A 22881-nucleotide genomic window follows, 5' to 3' on the forward strand; every position below is an offset into this window, starting at 1 on the left:
TGCACATAAAGGCTACACATTTCCACAGCACCAGAATCCGACCGAATGCCTCCCTCAACCCCCTCCATAATCGGCCTTCCACTATTATTTGCGATGGCCAACTCCTCTGCTACTGTAAAACACTCTGGTGCCTTTCCTCCTACAGTAGTGTTCAGACACCTTTTTCTTGTTAGCTGTAAAACAGAGGCCAAGTGAAGGCTATGAGCTAGGCCTACATGTTTTCATAATTAAGAAATATTAATGCAAGCTACTATATAAACCTACTATTCTGAATAATGTTTTTGTGTTTCATTTTCACCTGCTGCCATGTGCGTTTGGCAATGGTGTTGCATCTGAAATGTTCACAGAATTAGGCATACACTAAATCAGTCAATGGGGGCTACTTAAACATTCAATTATCCTTATTACTGTAATCTATATGCCCACTTCTGAATTGGGTTGCATCTGTAGGCCTTTCTATGAACTCAAAATAGGCTATTTAATTATTTCAACTAATTTCAGACATTCCGCAAGCTATTAATCCTCCGTAACACATATTTGAAGAACATGTGGGAATAAAACTTTACTTTTAGGCATTTAGGCTACCCGATCTGCAATATGTTGCCAACAGCCTTGCTTTGTTCATTGCCGACGTATTTGATTTTTGTCGTAGAGTGGGTTTTAATTCCTCATAACTTCTCATAATAATTGTGCATTCCTCATCCGTAAAATAAGGTGATCGCGTCATCATTGAAAGTAGTGACTTGCGCTGCAACCCGCCCCATTTATGTGAACACGCACAAACTCCAATTAGGTTAACCCCGGCTCAACAAATCAACTTCATAATCAGCGTCGTAGTACCGATAAACACCACTTAAGATAACCAGGTTTTGTCAACCCCGGTTTAACAAAGTAACTCTGGGTTACATCTGGGTAGGTTAAGCTCCCTTCGTAGTACAGGCCCCTGGTTTGCATGTTTCTGTATGGATTTTCTTTGGTCTGCCACGTTCGTTTGTTAGGTATTGCTAAATCTTTAGATCTTTTGCATCGCATAAGTCTGATTGAAGGGAGAATGTATTCATTTAATTGATTGAATGATTGATTGATTGATTGATTGATTAATTATTGCCCCATCATAGCTGTTTTAGATTGTCACATTGACATCCTTTTCCTACCACAGTAATCTCCTCGAGGACTGTTCTGGAGACCAATGAGGAGTTCAGGGCACTGAACGGGGCCATCCATTTAGGAAGGAAGCTGATCTTAAAATACAATCGTCGAGAGGTCACAGACAAACTCCTCATCTTTCTGGCCCTGGCCTTGTTTCTGGCCACAGTAGTCTACATTGTGAAGAAAAGACTCTTCCCTTTCCTTTGACAGCCATAAAGACATGATCCTGATGAGTGGGAAAAGAGAAATGGGTTTCCCCTTTTGTACTTTCTGTCAAAGAAAAGGTTGTTGGAAGAGCAGGACAAGAACCTTTGCCAATACAGGGTGAATGAAAGGGATATATATATATAGCGGACTTGGAGTGTCTTAAGTGAACATTCCTGTGACTAGACTAGAATAGGAGAGTTTTAACTTATGTTGTGTGGAATAATCTATACCTGTTTTTTGCACTGGCTGTTGTTTTAAATGAGGTGAATGTGAATAGTTTGTATAGTGAACAAGAGGAAACTTGTATCTTAAACATGCTGCATTCCAAACCCTTGATGTGAAAACCAGGACTACTGTCAATATGCTAAAGCAATGCAATTGTGAAGCACCAATTTTTATAGATTCTTTGTCGAATTTCAAGAGATTTTATCCAGCCACAAGTGGAATAAATATCTTATCCTGACTCGGGCCTATGATATCTAATATTCATTATTATATAATGATCTAACCTTGGTGAATATGGTAAATACCACTGTTAAACCTATAACGTACATACGTATAGAATTTGTTTTCATGCCGGTGTATAGACATTTTGCATTGTGCCTGCTGTGTTTGTTGTGATGCCATGCCATTGCTTTTGAAGAGCTTGATAACCTCTCAGCATTTTTTTTTTTTTATGTTTTGGGGTTCCACTTTTGTTCAGTCCTGTGTGAAAAGGTTTATAACAATGCCACTAGGCAGCAGGCTGGCATTTCACATAGTGGATGTAGTTTGGTGTGCATGGGTTTTTATCCTGTGCTCTATTACAGAATGTCAAGTGGGGTATGCTCTTTCATAAACCAAACTTGGTATTGTGTTTCAAATATTCACCGTTATTGCCGTTTGAGGTTTATTTAAAAGAACACTTTTGAGGGGGCTCAGCCATCATATTCAGACCAAACTGGCATGAGGTTTCAACTCTGGAGGCAGTGGTATATCAGTTTTGGAGGTTATCAAGAGGTAATCCGCTTCAGCACTTGATTTCAGAATAATCATACTGCTCATCTTAGAGGTGCAGTTCATTGGCAGTTAACATACAAATGAGTGCCCGGAATGCTCAAATCAACAGGGTCTGCACACTCTAAAAAGTTATGTGTTACAATGACACATTGCATGTTAGCTCAGGAACCACACAATTTTGTGGCAATAGAGTACCGAAGTGTGTCACTGGCTCTAAAAAAACCTTTCAAAGTGGCATCGACAGCATTGCATTTAGGCATGTGGCATGATCGCATGCCGTGAAGTTATATGCAGGTCTCTTACGGTGGAAACCCATGCAAAAATAAAACTCTGTAGTCACAAATTTGATCATGTTGGTATGAATATATAGCCTGGCGAGCCAGACCCACATTAAAATGTAGGGTCTGGGCACTCACCGTTCGCAGTGCTCAGTCCGAGGGGCGGGATAATCAGTTGTCTTTCAAATTCCCTCTGAACGCAATAGGATATTTGTTTTCAAGTAGCAGGGAATTCAAGCCAAACCGTTGCAACTCTGCCATCAATCATTATGTTAAGCCCACCAAACGACTCTATACACGATTTCAATGGCCTGATTAAGTTTCGATTTCTGGAGCTCACAAGCCAACGGAGAGTTGCTAGACTAGCCCTGGCTGCCGCTAGGGGCGCGTCTAGATTTCTAGGCTAATGAATACACTGCCTGGCCAAAAAAAAGGTCACCACCTGGATTTAACTAAGCAAATCGGTAAGAGCCTCCCTGTGGGGGCAGTGCTATGATCTGGGGTTGCTGCAGTTGGTCAAGTCTAGGTTCAGCAATGTTATGTGCCCAAAAAATGAGGTCAGCTGACTATCTGTATTGAATGACCAGGTTATTCCATCAATGGGTTTTTTCTTCTCTGATGGCAGGCCATATTCCAAGATGACAATGCCAGGATTCATGGTGCTTAAATTGTGAAAGAGTGGTTCAGGGAGCATGAGATAGCATGTTCACACATGGATTGGCACCACAGAGTCCAGACCCCATTGAGAATCTTTGGGATGTGCTGGAGAAAGACTGCAGTGGTCCGAATCTCCCGTCATCAATACAAGATCTTGGCGAAAAATTCATGCAATGCGTGCCGTAATTAAAACTAAAGGCGGTCCAAAGAAATATTAGGGTGTGTGACCTTTCTTTAGCGAGGCAGTGTGTTGTAGTATGTGATTCCTACAGGATAAAAAAATTATACTAATCAGTAATGTCTTGGAAACGTAAAATTATTTAAATAGAAACCCACCACTATAGTTAAATTGATTTGTTTAGATCCAGTGAAGTTGCTGCCGTGACAACGCGTTGGTACTCTATTTCAACACAGCAGATATGTGCAGATACACTTACGTTTTTGTTTCACCCGGCAAGCCACACAATTATGTTGAAGTTGACACAAGATGTGTTGTCCCTAAGCATACTCAGCAGATGTATCATTTTTAACACATCACTTTTTAGAGTGCAAGGTGAGGTGTCTGGTTCAGGCATCCTTTTCCAAAATCTCACCTATGAGTACACAAAGCAATTAAGACGGGGGATCTTTGCTCTTTTATTATGCCCAGTTGTTTTCACTGACATTCACATTCAGCTGAAAAATATGCTCATAAAACACTGCATATAATATAACGTGTGATACAATAAGAACAAAGTATTTACAATATTGATTTTCTCCACAAAAAAGAAAGACAAAACTGCAAATATGTCTATAAAATCCTCACACAGAGCACTTCACATTTGCAGTTGCATTATAAAAAGGGAGATTAAAAGCGCAATGTATAGATCTCATGCATACTCAAAATAAATAAAAATATATATTGTATTTACAAGTCTTACAAAACAAGAATGCAATGTTTGAATGAAATAGATGTAAAACGTTTTCCCTGGTAAAAAGTGAAAAAATATTGTTCCTGTATGTGAACATTTACTTTGCCCCTGTAATATCTGTCATAGCTGAGAAATGTTGAGGTAGATCCCTTAATTCACTGTCAACATTTACAACAAGTTGAATGTAAAAGACAAGCACTGTCATCTAAACCAGCTTATAGGTTTCTGAGAGTTAAAAAAAAAAACTTGAATGTGCCAGACTGTGCAGAATGCACATCTACGGTTCTATACTACAAACATTCAGTTGCTTCACATCAAAAATGACAATAGCAGTCTTGCTAGTCCCATGTAAATACAAGTGCCTGTCAAGACATACATAACTGTGTGACATAGGTAACAAGGAAACACACACAAGTGTATATCCAAAGAATATTACATATAATTCAGTCAATATTGAAATAGAACAGGATTTGGTTTAAAGCAAAACAGCATAAAACCCTGTGAAATGAGCTGGAATAAATACAATAGGTAGCAAATCCCCAAATTCTCCGTTAGCTTTATGTTCAGATATCTCTATTTCTAGTAGTTATACTAATGACAGATGTACAGTATGTGTTTGATGCCCAATGGCAACTTAGCTTATTGATTACTAATATGGATTGTGTGTGTGTGTGTGTGTGTGTGTGTGTGTGTGTGTGTGTGTGTGTGTGTGTGTGTTCTATGTATAATATGTGAGTGAGTGCATTGCATTTCTTGTAATCTTCAATAGTCAGTAAGGAGGTGGACATCTTGCCCTGAGATTCAGCGTTTCTGGTAACATGTGCAGCAGGCCTTCTTGTGGTCCTTGCTGTGGTGGAACTCTCTCTCTCTCGCTCCCTCTCCCTCCATCTCTCTCTCCCTCCCTCCTATCTGTCCCTCTCTCTCTCTGTGTCTTTGTCTGTTTTATCTCTATTGTCCCCCATCATCAATCCCACGAGGCTCCACCTTTAAAGTGTCAGTGCTGTTATCTTGAAGAGGCTGGGCAGCACCAAGAGTCTCCTGTGGTTTTGATTGGTCCTTCTCATTTAAGAGCTCCTCCATCCAAGACTGCTCCCCGTCTTCTCCCAGCTGGCCTCCAGGTGGCAGTGTATTCCCATGCTGCTGTGTGGTGGCTGGGGCTGGGGTGAGGCCCTGGTCAGCTCCTCCCCTCGCTAGAGGACAGAGGCTGAGGCTGGCACACAGCGCCCCCCAGTTGACCTCACACTGGGTTCGGATGCGGCGACCAATTGCCTCCCTTACCTCGTCTCCACAGCCCAGTAGGATGTTTACAAGTTCCACGTGCGGCCTAACAGACAGAGGGACCCTGATGGTCAGTCAGCTGGTAATAGTGCTTGTCTAACATCAAAAGGTACACCACAAATCCTACAACCTCACTTGACCTGACATTGTTATACTAATGCATGGCCATTGTTCCAGGCATGCTAGAGATGCAGAGATGTAAGCTCTCACTGATACCATACAATCCCTGATATATGAACTTAACGACTATATAAAGACTTGAAGGCACTTAAAGACTATCTGACATTTCAAATTTCACAGCGAAATACAACCGGTTGTCCTTTGTGTTCTGACGTTTTGTGTTCAGTTGTGTCTGTTCATCTCTTTACTGAACTCTTCTAAACAGCCCAGTTCAAAATCGTTGTCTTTCCAAACCACAAATAAATCTATTAGGTAAAAGAGTGATGCAGTGACTTTACCTATTGCAATAGGCTGTTCAAAACTGATGCACGTCATGGTGGTGTACTCTAGAGTGCTACACACAATACATTATCACCCCTGTATTTGATGTCTTGGATAGCATGACTCACCCTTTAGGGAAAAGGTCACTGAAGTGGATCATCTCCACCATGACGTTGACGTTCTGTCTCACCGCGGAGCACAGGTTGTGCTTGGTGTAGCACTGACGCTGCAGCTGGAACACCAGCTCCTTGACCGCCACGCACCTCCGGCTAACACAGCTGAAGCGCTGGCGCAGGCCGTGGGCCATGCACTTGAGTGCATCCTTGATGAAGGACTTCCCCTGAGGCAGACAGATGAGTGGTAAACATGGCTCGGAGTCTGAGTGCCAGCATGACAAGATCGTGGCTGTTTTTGGCCAAGGCATCATGTTAGTGTGGTACAGTAACACTTTATTTCAGCCTAGTAATTTGGCATCAGAAGAAATAAATAAAGAGTATAAGTAAAATATATGATAATAGAACTTAGAATAAAAGCAGTTATTACTGGGAATGTACAAAAAAAATGTAAGTGTCATTACTATCTAATATACATATTTTACAAATGTACAACAAAGTACAACATAATTTTACATAACATAAACTTGTTTGTGCAGCTGTGCCCCCACAATCGTAATAGACAGTGGCTTTCATTTGTATATCAGTTTACTCAGTGAAACTGAAAGTAACATTTCTCCGAGTGTTCTTCTGGTGTTATATTGGGCATCAATGTAGCGTTTATTGACCATCTAATTCTGTTGAAAGAAGACATTACACCTGGCAAGACACCTGTTTACAGCAGCTAGTTTAGTTTCAGTCATTTCATTTGCTTGATTTGATTTCCTAAATAGTCCGTAAAGAAGCCCTCTGGAGGCCCTGTTGTTTTTCAATTTGTATAGCCTACCTTGACATTACTCTGTGGTAAGGAAACTTTTTTTAAGTATATTTTTTGGCCATTTTAGACAGTTAGAGATTGACAGGAAGTGAGTGGGAGAGAGAGATGGGGTGGGATTGGGAAATGACCCAGGCCGGACTCGAACCTGGGTCCCCGTTGGCACTTGTCCTGTGAGCAAACTTAACCTACTTACACCATACTTACAGTTTGTTACAGGAAATTAGAGCAGACATCCTGCACAGCCTATGTTACAGTGTACTGAAGATGAAATTACAGCCAAGTATGGATACTAAGCTACATTTGCACTTCACTTAGTGGCTATTATAAGAAAGTACAGGGTAAAAGCTTCAATGAACAGCCTGTGCAGCCTATGCAATGCACATAAGACATTTACACAGTTAAAGGATACTAAAAGGTGTTAAGCTATACTTAAACTATACCTTGTGGTCATTGTAATACTTACTTCTAGAATCATGCTGTTTAGCAATATTAGGCTAGTGTTCCTATTTGTAAAATTGTAGATTACCCAGCAATACATTTAGTTACCATCATAGCCATAAGTGAATTTGGATAATTCATTATGTTTAGAAAAACTATAGTTTCCTGAAGTATTTGTAACAAATTTACCAATTACTTCTGTAATCATACCCTTTCATACTCTTTACTTATATTTTTGTTATGCCTTACTAGTGCTTACCCTGTTACACATGGGCTGTAACATAGTGTTACCATTAGTGTTACCATAGTGTTGCTCGCAGCTCTCCTTTGGTGTTAGTGGTGAGAGGATGCTGTGATGAGGTATGTGTGTATGCGTGTGTGTGTGTGTGTGAAAGAGAGGGGGGGGGGGGGGTTCATACCATATACAAAGAACGTTTATTTACCTGGGAGTCAAATCTGCCAGCGTTGTGCATGAACGTTAGGCAGATGTCGTGCAGGCCACGGATCTCACAGGTGTTGTTGCTGAAGCACTCAAACATCCCACAGCCGACATCCCCCGCAGACAACAGGCAATGTTGGATATCAGCTACAACACATACACACGAACACAAATGGTGAATACACATTTGACTAGGTTGATGATAATAACACCATGTTAACTGATCTATTTACTATTATGTTTTACTCGGAATGTATCTTTAAGAACTCCACGCAGCTGATTTAACATGCATCTCATTACCTACATAGAAGCTATGCTTCGAACAGTAGCCTACGAAAATAAATGCGCTGCAAGTTGAAACACCAGTTCAACTCGAACAGTACTTCTACAGTGAACTATCCTTGTTGCACCAGTCTATGGTTTATTTAGCTCATACTTAAAGCACTGCATTCTCACTCGGCTGTGCGTAAAAACCGCACGGCCACGTTGCACCTCTGCAGACTCCAAGGTTTCGTTCGCGCAACATCTGCAATCTGGCAGAGGTTGCTATGAAGGTGTCTCATGAGCAAGTCATTACCTGTGTTCTGCAGGGTAAGTCTTCTCTTCTGGAGGCTCAGAGCTCGCTCCTGAGATGCATCATGCTCGGTTACATCTGTAGCACGGACGTCGTATAAAATGGAAAATATTAAAATACCCATTAATGCCAATTTCACGCCCATGTCTTCTTAAACTCGTAAACGCTCTAGTGTGACTCGGTTGTTGTTTCATAGGTTTGTTTGTGCGTCCCTTACTCCGTTACTAACGTGAATGAACGTTGGAGAAGGAATGGATGCTGGCTATATCTCGCTAACGCTTGTGTAAGTTTGTCTGAAGGAGCCAAGCAGGTGCTGTCATTTCGCCGCTGGCCAATCGCAAGTGACGAGACTCACGTCCAAGTTTGAAGGGCGGACTTTCAATGAGAGCTGAGTGGAGAGTTTGTCAGTAGGCTAGTGTTTGCGACACAGAAGCTGGGACATTTATTTCAGGTAAACTAGCCAACAGACAACGTGGTCAAAGGGAAATTGTAACGAGCTGGACTGCAACATTAATAGATAACCCGTACAGCAGACACACACAGTCCTTATCCAGCCAATAGACATCTGATGTCCACCTTGAGAGCATGTGTCCGTCAAAGCCTATTAGCCAATTTCCATTCACCAGCAGTAACATACACAAGACATTAACTGTATAATTTGCTCAATTAAGAATGTGAGGTTATTGCATTGTACAATGTTGACAAACAAGTGTGTTTAATGTGTGTGTGTCTCCCCCTCTCTCTGTGTGTATGGAGGTGACACAGAGACAGAATAATGGAGTGTGTGAGAATGTGTGTGTGTGAGTTTGTCAGGTTTTTGGAGAACATTAAGACAAGTAGAGGAAGAGTGGCTGTCAGAGAGCTCTGGCAGGGGCTAAAAGCCTGTACCATACATGTATCACCGCTGCCAATGCCTAAGTCCCTTCTTTGTTTTGAATACTTCACTGCAACTTGATTGATGTGATTGGGACATCCAGCGGGTGGGAGGTAAAGAACAGGTCAATGGCACCGCGGCAAACATTTATAATACCACTGACCTCAGACCAGCAGATATGTGCAGAATGCGTCCATGCCATTACACAATGGCAGAGGCGAGCTGTTTTGCAGATCTGTGTGTCCCGCTTGTGGATACAAACATTTCCAGGTCAGGCCTGGGTAGGATTAGGAAGGAGGATGCCATTCCTTAGGATGGAGTGCTTGGGTGAGCTGGGGATCTCAGTTGGAGCTTGTTGTGCACAATGACAAATGGCATGACGTTCCGGCATGGGGCTTCAGAGCATCAGATCGGCTGTTTACATCAGCCAGCACTACAGTGTCTCCAGGCAGAGGCCGCCTTTGGTCACTGGGTCCTCCATCGAATTTGGGGATAACAATCTATTCAGTATCGTTCACAGGCAGTTTTTTTAAGCCCTGGTCATGTAAGCCAACCTTGCTTTCAATTTTGGTTAAAGGTAAGCCCTTGATTATAATGTATATTTTGTTGAATTCAGCCAAATTCTCCTTACCTACCTCTAAATGGCCATTCAGTGAGTGTGCTAAAAAACATTCTAGTGGTAATGTACAGTCCTGACTTTGTAAATGGGAAACAAATAGGGAGGCTGGGACTGAGCGCCATATGCTATTCCTGGCAATCAACAGATGGCTACAGGAACACAGAACGAGGTGATGCCATTTGAATAGAGCTTTTGAGGTCAAATGTCAACCACCTTTCGCCAGAACTGAGGGATATGATTTTAAGTCAATTCATTTTCTCTTGTCTCAGTTCTCACAGTTAGTGGCAGTTGTGTTCACAAAGTTCTTACAGGTGGTGAGTTTTTTGTGACTAATGTGATGGGCAAGCTACTTAGAAAATGTATCATAAATGAAGCTTTAAGGAGGAATCCGGCAATTTTTCATATTATGTCTCCATTTCTCGAGGTCACCAAGTACTGTCAGTACAGAAAAAAACAATTGGTAAAGCAGCCAGGCAGCTATAGTACATTCTGGGGTATGAACATGGGGGCTCATGTACATGCCCCCAGAGTGTAGCACTGTAGATGCCTGGAAGCTTTAGCGGTTGGCTGCAGCAACTCGAGCTAGGTAAAACCGATTGTTTTCAGGTTTTTTTTCTCGTACAGACAGTGACCTCGAGAAACAGAGATCTATATGAAAAATTGCCGGATTTCTCCCTTAAGAGTAGCTTATAGAATAGCTTGTAGTTTAGCTCACTACATTTTGCACATCATTGCTAATAGGTATCCATTCACCGTTATCCTTTCTGTGGAGCGAACAGTGATGTAAAACACAACAGCAGCAGTTTCTGTCGTTTGCGTTTCCGTGTGTGTGTGTCTTTCACACACACACACACACACACACGGATATGTAAACATTTACCACATTCACCGCAGTCTTCAGCAAAGTATTTACATAATGCAAGACATAATGTACCACCACATGCCTAAAGCAGCCAGCAATACAACTATGACGTGTAGTGTGGGGAGATGTGTTTGTGGAAACAACAGAGTCATACAGTGACCTCTGCAATATGGTGCAGAGGTCACGGTATCCTCTTTAGGAAGTGTAGCAAGGCCAGGTGCAGACAGCACATTCTCCCTCCCAGAAGATAGAAGACTCCCATAGATGCTAGGAGTAAACAAAGGACTTGCTATGCCATGGGTATTTTGGAGGACAAAATGGTGTCGCCAGAGCGTCTGATTTTCAGCCCCTCCCCCCTTTTCTTTATTTTTCAGAAGCCTCATTTGCCATCTAAGCCTAATGACGCACATCGAACCCAGCATTTTGCTATATGCTACTTAAATGGTTTGGCTGCCATGAGGACCATAAAACAGAGTGATGAGTTGCCAACCCATGTCGTTGCCATTTCATTTATGTATGTGTACACTGGTGTGTGTGTGTGTGTGTGTGTGTGTGTGTGTGCGTGCATCAGTGTGTGTGTGTGTGTGTGTGTGCGCATCAGTGTGTGTGTGTGTGTGTGTTTTGGCTGTGTGATGCGAGTGTTGATTGAGCTATGGCGGCCTGTGTGGAGCCCCCCCTTCGTACCCGGTGGCAGATGCTGACGCCGCAGTGTGACGGTGAGGAGTTGCAGGCGCGGAACCCAGCGCAGCACAGCCTGTGCTTCCCGTGCCAGGCATGCTTTAACAGGCCCAAGCGTGCTGCCAAAAGAGGAGTGAAAGAGAGAGAGAGAGAGAGAGAGAGAGAGAGAGAGAGAGTCTCCAGAGGGCAGTAAGCAAGGTTTTAGGCAGGGGCTATGGTTCAAATAAACACTTTAGCTCCCTGAAAGGAGAGCAGGAGCAGAGGACTCCCTTGTGCCTCTCTTCAGCCTACTGATGCTGTTGTCTTCAGCTACGTGCAGGCACTTGGTGTTCTTCTTGTGGACATGTTTTTGTTCAGTCCCTTCAGTCTGATCTGTATTGGTCATTATTCAATTTCAGGTTCAGTCTGTCTGGAAGAGACTTCAGATGATACACTGTAGCCTGGTGGTCTTAATTGCTGGCTCAGATCACTAAAACACACCTTCATGTGCTGCTATCTATCATTAGGAAAATTGGCATGAGAGCACATTTTTTAGCATGTTTCTTCAGTTCTCTTTTAGATCAATCAATAATTGCCACGAGTGGTAGACAACGAATACAGATATTGAAACACTTTTTTCTGTATGTGACCAAAGTAGGGAGAATTGTTAGAATTTAGTTTGTTTAGTCTAAAATGAAATAGACAAACAAAGAATGGAGGGCTGTTTCTGGTCTGCTGTGGTCAACAAGGCCAGCTATCATCAGTGTTCGTCAGCACATCCAGAAAGAGCAAAACTTATTATTTAGAAAATGTATTTTTTAGAGCCATGTCTGTGTTCGTTTGGATCATAATGCCATGGGTTTTTATAAAGTAAAGAACACATTGTAATTCATGCGGTTACACAAAGTTTCACACAGTGCAACTTAACTTTCATTGAACATGCTACATGCATTAATGCTTAACGGAAGCGGCTTTTGATTGCCAGGTTCTTTGTAGAATGTTATCGAATGGTGATATAGAAATCTTTAACATCACCTCAGATTGTGGCTTGTCATTGACATCCTACTGTGTCACCTTTTTCTTTGATAAGCCTCAAGTCATCTAGCCGAGGGGGGATGTGTACTCATTGGCTATTGGCCAGGGGCTATCTCTGCGCTGCCAACTGAACTACCCGGTGTGGGTCAAAATCAGGGCAGAGAGGGAAACTGGAGATGGGAGAGGGAACAAACTCCACCAAGCTAATCCTTTAAATCTAAGCAATACTTTCCAAATGCATAGGGAGTGGTGTGTGTGTGTGTGTGTGTGTGTGTGTGTGTGTGTGTGTGTGTTTTTACAGTCTATAATGCAGAGTCCTTAATTTTTTTTAACACTAATCTTATGTTGAGATTACCTTGCAATCTTGAAGGTCTAATGGAAGGAAGGCTGGTCCGCGATATGTTCAGTAGATTTGAGATCTCATATTCCCTTTAATGCGACTCTTGTGATTAAGATCGTAACTGCTGATGCCGTATAACTCTCTTAATTGGCAGACACTCACTCAGCAAGTCGTTTCTGGGCTTACTAGGAGCTGGCAGGGATATTTTTAGAGGGTCAGTTTCAATGTTAACTCTTATTTTTGGATTGTATGAGGGGCTAGTGTGTAACGTTTGAGGGAGAGCCAGAGTGCAATCCCAGCGGAGATTGGGGAGCGTATTTGCAGTGCCCTGGTTATGCCCCCCCCCTCACATATTTCACTGCCATTTTCAATGAGCCTTCTAGAGGAGCTTCCGGCTGTAAATCTGGACAGGTATAGGGGCTATAGTTTGACCCAGTCTGCTTGCCGTCCAAAATGTCCATTGGCACGAGCAAAGAGCAGCAAACACGTCAGGTCTGACACTCCACTGGTATGCCAGCATCCTGCTTACTGTAATGCTGCCGTCTTGGACGCCCAACCTTTCACACTCTGCGTAACCTTTGACCTTACCTGAGCCAGTGTGTATGTCATGGGGATGGGGGGAGGTAAGAGGATGTTTTTGTGAATGATCCTGAAACTCGTGACCTAAGTCCAGGACCTCTGGGTAGAGGCATCAGGTGATCAGTGTCATCCCTAGAGGGCCCCGGGTCAGGGGATTGGTGAGAATGGGGGGTGGTTGTTAGTAAACCAAAAAGATAACCATAACACCCCCACACCCACCACCTACATCTGTTTGCACTAGTGAGGCTCCCCTACATATCATACTTCAGTGTCTTACACAAACCCAAAGCACAAAAACAACATGCAGTTGGACACATGTATAGAGTATGTACGCGCGCACACACACACACACACACACACACACACACACACAGAGTAGCCTTAACCTCAGTTGACCTGCCTGTTATTCACCAGTTGGCCTCGGTCCTAAAACCTTCACTCACTACCCCCACACATACATACACACAGATGCAAAAACAGATGCATATACTGTGCTTTGAATATGAGCACTGATCAGTGAAAAGAAAACTGTCAAAAATCGGAACACATTTTTTTATATTAACTGAACTTAATTAGACAGTGGCCTACAATGAGCATTGAAATGTACAGTGCTTTTCTAACATCTAAGAGAGCTCACATGGAGTTAAGCAATGACTACAATCAACATTTCAATTTCTGATTCTGTGAAAATGGAAAATCATGCGTATACGTATTACAGGACAGTCCTTTTATCCAGGCATTTCTAATCTATAGCTATTGCTGTTTGGATTTGTTCTGTTGTAGATGACGGGGTGCTAATAACCCAACGGAAGTGGTTGGGACGAACAAGAATACCAAAAAAATGGGTATTTTTTACATTTTCACATGTAGGAGGTTTTTGTGTGCATTTGTATGAACTTGTGTCGCGTGCGTGTGTGTGCATACTACAACCATTTACGGTCCATGACAGGCTGCCCTTGCAAATATGGACCACAGACACATGCCAAAAACAAGCAGGTAAATCAATGAAATTACACAAGTGCTGACATCTGTGGTGGAGTGTCCACTTATGTTACTCCAGTCTTGTGCTTTCATCTTTAAATGGTTTGAAGTGAGGCCGGGCCAGTTGAACTTAGAGGCATAACTTGTACAGTGCCTAAAAAGTACCCTGGCCTTTTTTTACAATAATTTACAAAAATCCCCTCTTTAATGTGAAAGTGAAAGACAAAGATTTCTACAAAATAATGTTAATTAATTAAAAATATATAATACAAAATAAGTGATTGCATAAATATTCACCCTCTTCAAGTCAGCATTGAGTAGATGCATCTCTGGCCTCAATTAAAGCATGGAGTCTGTATGGATAGGTCTCAATTAGGCTTGCACATCTGGATACTGCAGTTTTACTCCATTTGTCTTTGCAAAACTGCTCAAGCTCTGCCAGGTTGAAAGGGGATCGAGTGTGAACAGCCCAACCACAGATTTTCTATAGGATTGAGGTCTGGGCTTTGACTCTGCCACTCCAGAACATTCACCTTGTTGTCTTTAAATAATTTCTATGTAGTTTTCGCTGTAGGCTTCAGCTCATTCAGAAATATCCCCACAGCATGATGCTACCACCACCATGCTTCAAATTAGAGATGGTGCATTTTTTGTGATGTGCAGTGTTTTGTGTCCGCCCCAAAAATAGCATCTAGTCTGATGGCCAAAAAGCTCAATTTTGGTTTCATCAGACCAACAAACCTGCTTTCATTTGACCTTGGAGTCTCTCACATGTCTGGTGAACTTTACTTGAGATTTAGTAAGAGCTTTGCCACTCACCCATAGAGCTTTGACTGGTGAAGAACTCGGGCAAAAGTTGCTGTATGAATAGTTTCTCCCGTCTCAGCTGCTAAAGCTTCTAACTTCTTCAGTTATCATAGGTGCCTTGGTGGCCTCCCACACCATTATTCCTCTGAACTCCAGGGCATGTTCAGTGAATTTTTTTCCACTTATTACTTCAATTTGGAGTGTTACTTTGTCTTCATGGTGGAATTATAGACAGGAATACTGATTGACCAGTGACTGGACCTTCCAGATGCAGGTGTCTTTATATTACTATACTATTACACATTCACTGCACTCTACATCCATTTAAATTATTGTGAGACTATTAGCACCAATTGGCTGGACCGCTGTTGATTTAGGTAAGTCACTTTAAGGGCGGGGCGGGGCGGGGTGGGGGGGGGGGGGGTTATTTATGCATTATACATTTTTAATTAATTAACATTACTTTGTAGAAATTTGCTTTCACTTTGATATTTAGGAAGGGGTTTTGTAAATTATTGTAAAAAAAAAAAGGTCAAATTAAATTGACAAAGATAAAGCAATTAAAGGGGAAATTTTCAAGGGGGTGAATACTTTTTATAGGCACTGTAACTTGTCATTTGTAATAGTCCAGCACACTCTAATCACTGCCTTAATATACTGAGGTAAGCCAAGTTATAATGGATAATGTGGAATAAAATGGGCTAGTTTGGAAGAATGTCAAACACTTTGAAGACGAGGTAGTAATCAGGCCACAACACACAATTGGGAAGATAACTTTTCTTCCAGTAAACGACATGTCACTTTTCATACACAAAACAAGAAATACTCAGTAAACGGCATAAGACTCCAACAACAAAAATGACTTTTATCGTTTATTATTATTGAGCCACTGAGTGTAGTGTAGTGTAGTGTAGTGTAGAGTAGAGTAGTGTAGCGTGGGCCTGAGCTGATATACACTAATGCCTGATGAAATGGGAAAGCCACATGTGTATGGAGAGACTGATCTCACAGCAATGACCTCAGTGTGCCACTGTCTGAAAGACATCTCTCCCCCTAATGGGCTAGAAACATCCACTGGGCAACAACAGATGTGGGGGGCCTTGGTGGGGGTGTGTGTGGGGTGTGTGTGTGTGTGGGGGGGTGTAATGTGGCTGGACCCTTCACAGTCAAGAGTTCGAGAGAAGCAAACAGCTGCATTTCATAGCAGGGGTTTGGGGTTTGGAAAGAGGGCGATGGTCACCAACACCACCAACCCCCCCCCCCCCCCAGCCCCACACACACACACACACACACACACTCTCAACTTTCTTCAATAATTACTCTGGTGATTTGCCATGTCCAGAAGACAAATGCAATGTCAGCTGACACTTTTTTTTTTTGACGTCCCATGATAAAGTGAATGTGTAATTTCACACGCCATTAGTAGGTTCCTTATGGGGTTCTGGAGGGTGGGTTGGATGGGGAGAGGAGGAGGGGGGTTAATTGCTGCATATCTCTGGCTAAAAATGTGCTGTGTCACTGCTTTCCACATACTGGACACTTTTTTTTTGTCCTGCACAGGCTCATTTAACACTAGGCCATTGTGCGTGCATGCACAAGGTCTGATTTCTAATGTTACAGAGAATGCTGTGTGAATGGACTGGATTGTCTTTACAAAAATGATCGGCTCAGTTTGCAAATACTTATACAGACTAGTTACTACTAACTACATGTAAGGATTGAAACTTCGAGTAACCATTAAGTACAAATACAAGTGCAAAAAGATCCACAGAGACACAAGCATAGTAACCTTTTTTAAATGTCATCATGACTTGGCCTGTTTTGTAAGATACGTTTGTAAGATAAGTTTGCTGTATAAATTGAAGATGACAACATGGGTATTGTTATACAACTAGCACCCAATAACTGATGTAACATTTACTTTGTATAAAGTAGGCTGAACATATTGGCCCAAATATCTAAGAACGAAACACCCACACTCCTTGTAGCCATATATTCATCTCTTTCCGTGGTGGAGCTTCATACCTGATTGAAATCTGAAAACTGCATAGTGGTACAAATAGCTCCAGTTCCAGTGTATTCCATCAGAAACCGCCAAATATCCCAATTGTTATCAGATATTACATACCAAAAAACTTTCTTTATTGACAGAGACTTCAACATGGGATCCTCAGAATTACTGTAGAGATCCATTATTACCCCAGTTACGAAGAATTCTACCAAAAAAGAATGACAAAAAACATGTTCTAAAATATGTGAATCTGTCAGAAGGTATGATTTCAAATATACACAATTTCTTGTGCTATAGGGGATTTCACACAGCGGCCAATTTACAACCAAGCTTCAAAAACATCACACATAACATCATATACACCATTGCAAAGTACTTTATACATGCCACTGTAGACCCCAATACTTATTAAGACACATTATTTGATATGATACGTATTAAGGGGTCCGTGCACCTGGTCTCCATCCTTGGAGAGTCCATGACCTGATAAAATACCTCTATTTTAGGAAGAATACCCCATGTTGAAAAATAAATGGTGTTACCTTCAGTTACCATGTGAGTTGTTTTGTTTGCTGCTTTCCCCTTTAAGTTGTAGGCTTAATAGTTTTGTTGATGTATTTTCAAGGACATTGATCCCAAGTACGATGTGTGTACATACTTTATATAGTCATATGGTTCACTGCTGGCTATCTTAACAGAGCAACTGTATCAGTCAGACCCACACAACAAGCCATACAAGTTCTTAATAAGCAACCAGCTAATTATAAAAACTATGACTAATGCAAAATTAGTTTGTAATAATCAATCATAAATTTACATTAAAATTATCTAATATGTCTGGGCACAGCATACATCTGCTGCATATTTGCAGGCTACAGCAACCTCTTCCTGGTGGGTCAGTCAGGGTACAAAAATCCTTGAGGTGATGCAATGGAAAAGAAGCACAAGGTAATTAACTAAATTTGGCACTAAGATCATGATATCCTGTGGAGTCCACAACATACAGAACTCTCGTCATGGTGATCTAATTTTAGTTCCTTTAAAATAACATAACAGTAGTAAAAAATAAGCACCACTTGCAATGATTAAATTATTCCATACAATCCCTACAAAGGTTTATAAGAAATGTAAACAGTGGCATGAAGAGGAAAGTCTTTTCTGGTTCAATATGCTCTCATCTGTGGAACATAGCCACTGGGTCTAAAGCAGTCAGCATTGGAGATTTAATGACTGAAAGTGAACTGAAAGTGGATGTGTATAATATAATTATAATTTAATAATATTATTTCATATGATTCAGCTACTGCTTTGTTTGACATGGTTATAATATTTAGGTTTGCAGACTTAACCTATATGCTTTTGATATACAGTAGGCTATACCCTCCAGAATTATTGGCACCTTGGGTAAAGTTGACAAAAAACAGGTATAAAAAATAATCTTTTGATGATTCATTGTATTCCTCATTGTTTTCAATGTGAGAGTACAATAAATCACCAACAGATTATTTTTTATACCCGTTTTTAATCAACTGTAGCAGAGGTGCCAATAATTCTGGAGGGTACTGTAGTGCAAGCGCAGAGCAAGCAAGAGCCACATTATGCCCCCTAGTGGCTTGTCCTTTCTCAGCAGAAGGCCTCTGCAGATACAGAAATACAAAAATTGAGAGATAGCCTTTTGGAAGTCAGTTCAAACTACTATCAGTAACAATATGGGGGGGGGGGGGGGCTGATAAACAGAAATTCACAAGCAGAAATATGCCTTTGCTGTGTTCTATAGTTATAGATTTATATACTTGTCTCTTAAAGTCTCTTGACCATTTAGTATCCCCCCCACATCATGTCATGATTTATGATGGATGATGAGGACGTATCTTGGCTGTATTTTGATGCCATATCTTAACATGATCCCAGCTAATGATTTTTCATTTAAAACAACAAAGACAACTGATGAATACATAAAGACAGAAATAAAGAGAGATAAACAAAAGTAAAACAGATTTAAAAAGACACTGGGGGCAGAGGCAGAGAGACTCAATCAAATGATTGACGGAGTGCTGGAGAGAGAAGGTTAGAGGGAGCCACATACACTAATGGGGAATGATTTGAATTCCCCTGAGGGGGCACCAGGAAGGCCAGCATGCCCACATGACAGCGCCTGATCACGGCTGCTAAGGAGAGCGGAGAGGGTTCATGTTTCTGGACGATGAAGGTGGCAAGGCAACATAATCAGATCTGGCTGATACAGCAGTGATCATAGTGATCCTATCATAGTCCCATGTGGCAATTAAAATAATATTAAAGGTCTAAAAATAGGTATTGCCTACACACTATACACACACCAGACCTTATGTGCAATTTGGCACACATACACCAGAGTATCTGGAGACTCATGTTTTCACAATCTAAAATTTGAAGCCAACTGACCCTATAAACAGGTACCTAGAGAGTACTGGCCTTATTTTACATCATCATTTTAAATCACCACCACCTTCATTACTGGAGAGCAAACTTCACACACCCCCAAAAGGAGTTGTCCCATCCAGCAGTCTTGGTCAAACACCTACTTGGCTCCTCGGTTTGCTGCCAGCAGGGTGGCAGCCTCACTCTACTCTTGCTCCACACTCCACATTTGGGCACAAGAGGTTCACCGCTGGGACACAAGGTGGCCAATGTCCTGACAACTTTGTTGAACTCTAGGCTCTGCTATATGGAAAGTGTTTTAAATGTGAAAGCATTGCTAGTTTAATCTTCTTTATCGGCTGAACAGTCACATTGTCTTCTTCAATTATCCATAAAAGGGGGTTGAATGTTTTCCCTTTGAGCTTGTGATACAAAACTAGTGGCCGGTTCATAATCATCCAATCTTAAACCTAAAGTTAATTAATTGATTATTTTGGCCTAGTAAGGTATCTGATATTTCACGTTCTCTTTGGGTAGTTTGGGTTGTTATTGTAACACAGTGTTCTAAGTGGTGGGAGATAGAGAACATGCTCCTGGGTCAGCATAGAAGTCTCTCTGGGCCACACATTCTCAGACGCCAGCTGGTGAGAGACATGCAGGCTATCACCAAGCAACATCTCCTCACCTCACTCCCTCTCCCAGACACACAAGCCAATCTTTGTCCGCAGTCAGCAACATTGCTACCCATCAGAGCCTCTCCTGAATCTGAACGTGGCTAAACACACACACACTGACACATACACAGAGAGAGAGAGAGAGAGAGAGAGAGAGAGAGAGAGAGAGAGCCACTAGAGAGATGCTGCAACTTGGCCCAAATGCTTTCAATCACTTCACACCCTAGCCTTATTGCGAGGAACACAAGGAGCTTTTATGGCATAATCTGCAGTGCACTGTTAAGATTCCAGATGGAATGGAAAAGCTGGAGAGGATCCCATCTTCTCAACTGTTTAAATTGCTGGAATTAATCAGCAGGACCATGGCTGAGCTCCAAGAAACAAAAGCCAACTGAAATCACAGTGATGCAACTTGGATTTTTTCTCCCCCAAAATTAGGTACTCATTTTTCATCTTGTCTATGCAAGTACAAGTACACACAAAATAATACAGCTTTAAGCTAATTCAAATGTATGTGAAGAGTAGTTCTCCATTATAAAATATGTTTTTACAAAGGATGCTCAAGTGCAGCTTAATCAGTCAAAAAGGAACCCTAAAGTCATCGGGCCTCGCTAGGGTCAAGCATGGAAGAATGTACATCCTCATTGCAATACAACAGTTCAGACAAATAACTCAATTCAAGAGTAGAAGACAAGTTGTAATTTTGACTGTGCATACAGAGACAGAAAAAAAAAATGATGAAAAGATTTCTTCTCTCCGAAAGCTGAAGTACACACTCACACACATACAGAGTCCTTCCTCAGTTCACATTTGTGTAGATTAGTCTTTTGTTGTTGAGCAAATACAAAAGTTCGTACCATTGATAGTTTTAATTCATACACACCTTGTCTGGAGACAAAGACATAATCACAATCTTCGCTATCCTCCATACACTAGGGCAGGCCTCCAGTCATGTGTCTGAGGACTGTCCCAGGCACATAGAGCAGAGTTCTAGGGTATTTGGCCTGAAATGGTCTGATGTAGATAGGTGGTCTTGTGAGAGTTCTGCTCAGACCATTTCAGAGACCAAATTAGTTCAGGTGGCATGCTAAAAATCCTATAGCGTTTATTGCTGCATAGCAAAAAAGTAATGTTCACCCACTCAGTTCTCACACATAATTACAAACACACACCCCCGGGAGAATTTCAAGTATGTTATGAAAATCTGACAGAATACCTCATACCCTGAAATTGTGAATCAAATAAAGCTGCTTCCCTCGTTCCAGTTAACGGATACAAATTCTCCCGTCATACGACGTTCTGCAAAACTTTCAGCAATATGGCAAACTATACCGGCAGCCAAAAACCGCTGGCAGATAGCATGCTCAGGTGCACAAACCAGTCAGTTTCCAGAGAATCACACCTCATGGTGTTTTAGGGGCTGCATTGTTGACATCCTGTGGCTCCACTTCTGATGTCATAGCGTTAGAGCCACCCTCTTCTTTCATGTCTAGGAAGCCATGAATAGCATCTTCTATGTGTGGCCGGAAGATGTGGTTCAGTTTAGGGTCCACCACCTGTGTGATAATCCGGTCCACCCCAGATTCCAGCATGCCTGATCTGTTCAGAACACAGGAATGAGCTTGGTCGACCACGTACAGGATGATTATCAATTATTTTGCTACATTTTTGCCATGTCGTGGAATATACTCACTGTACAACAGTCTGTCTTAGACCATTTCGCACTTGGTTCTTGTTGATTGAGGGGTTCCAATCCTGAGTGCTCAGATGATTGGACACAAAGTTGTCCACTTTCTGGCGTAAATTCTGATAGGCTGGCTGAAGTGCGACAACAATGACAAGACAAATTGAAAAGACACGACACTGTCACTTTGAATTCAACCCATTCTACTGATCCTCCATTAAACTACTTGTCATTGACAAAATACTGCACATTCATTAGCAGGAAGTGTTTCCCTGCTCTGTGTTTGCTGAATATATACACTAAAAACAACTATGAGCTAATAAGAAACCTTGTGGTGTTCAATCTGGGTTAGTACAGAACAGAGGTGCAAAACAGGAGCAGTAACGTTAACTTTGGCTAGTTGATAGCATGGGCTATAGGTAACACATCCAGTCCAGCAATACTCTATCAGGAAGCTATTATAATTATTCTATAGCTATTCTATCAGGAAGCTATTATAATTTTTGAACGTTAAGTTAGTCTGTATTGTAGAAACGGTCAAAAACTCACTTTTGTATCAACATCAGCAAGACAGTCTCGTCTGAACTCATCGAAGAGGCCTCGGTTTTTCAGATGCTCAACAATCATGTTTATAAGCTGTGGGTCTCCGGGCGGAAGATTCGCCGCACTGCTACTTGTACTCTCCGCCATATCGTAAAAAGATTAGTTGTGATGTGAATAGCTCTGAGTAGATATTCAATCCATGTATGCCTTGAAATAAATATTGATTAAAATAAATCTCTAAATATGTTTGTTTAGAACTTAACCTCCAGTAAGATACACCTTAAGTGTTTTCAATGTGAGTAGCCACAGCACAATGCACTAAAATGCGCATGCTCCAAAAGAGGTGGCTTCTGGGATATGTGTTAATTTCACTATGTCGAAATCATAGGACAATGTTTGAAGTAATCCTGTCTTTGAACGGATGCATATTCCATCTGTGTTCTAGGCCTACAAGTTGAACATGCATATTCCATTTGTTATTCTGCGTCTCCCTTTCACACAAGCAGGTTCTCCT

The 22881-nt window shown here is 41.6% G+C and overlaps 3 protein-coding genes across 3 annotated transcripts in view; 1 reads left to right on the top strand and 2 right to left on the bottom strand.

The window, feature by feature from the left end:
• The window catches only part of crebrf (creb3 regulatory factor), a 31619-nt gene extending 29800 nt beyond the window's left edge, over window positions 1-1819 (top strand). The window contains exon 6 of the mRNA XM_042092724.1: window positions 1160-1819. Coding sequence (XP_041948658.1) covers window positions 1160-1356 — 197 coding nt within the window. The 3' untranslated portion in view covers window positions 1357-1819. The remainder of the gene's footprint in view (window positions 1-1159) is intronic.
• Window positions 1820-3766: 1947 nt separating this feature from the next.
• Window positions 3767-8621, bottom strand: stc2b (stanniocalcin 2b). Its single transcript, XM_042092729.1, has 4 exons — window positions 8305-8621; window positions 7732-7874; window positions 6049-6260; window positions 3767-5525 (listed from the first exon to the last, which is right to left on the bottom strand). Exons 1-4 carry the CDS (start codon window positions 8444-8446, stop codon window positions 5150-5152), a joined length of 873 nt encoding a protein of 290 aa, XP_041948663.1. The 5' UTR covers window positions 8447-8621; the 3' UTR covers window positions 3767-5149.
• Window positions 8622-20816: 12195 nt separating this feature from the next.
• Window positions 20817-22700, bottom strand: bod1 (biorientation of chromosomes in cell division 1). Its single transcript, XM_042092730.1, has 3 exons — window positions 22374-22700; window positions 21834-21958; window positions 20817-21739 (listed from the first exon to the last, which is right to left on the bottom strand). The coding sequence occupies exons 1-3, from the start codon at window positions 22512-22514 to the stop codon at window positions 21544-21546; spliced, it is 462 nt and encodes a 153-aa protein (XP_041948664.1). The 5' UTR covers window positions 22515-22700; the 3' UTR covers window positions 20817-21543.
• Window positions 22701-22881: the final 181 nt, after the last annotated feature.

The sequence above is a fragment of the Alosa sapidissima genome, chromosome 5 (genome assembly GCF_018492685.1).
Source record: "Alosa sapidissima isolate fAloSap1 chromosome 5, fAloSap1.pri, whole genome shotgun sequence".
NCBI lineage: Eukaryota > Metazoa > Chordata > Actinopteri > Clupeiformes > Clupeidae > Alosa > Alosa sapidissima.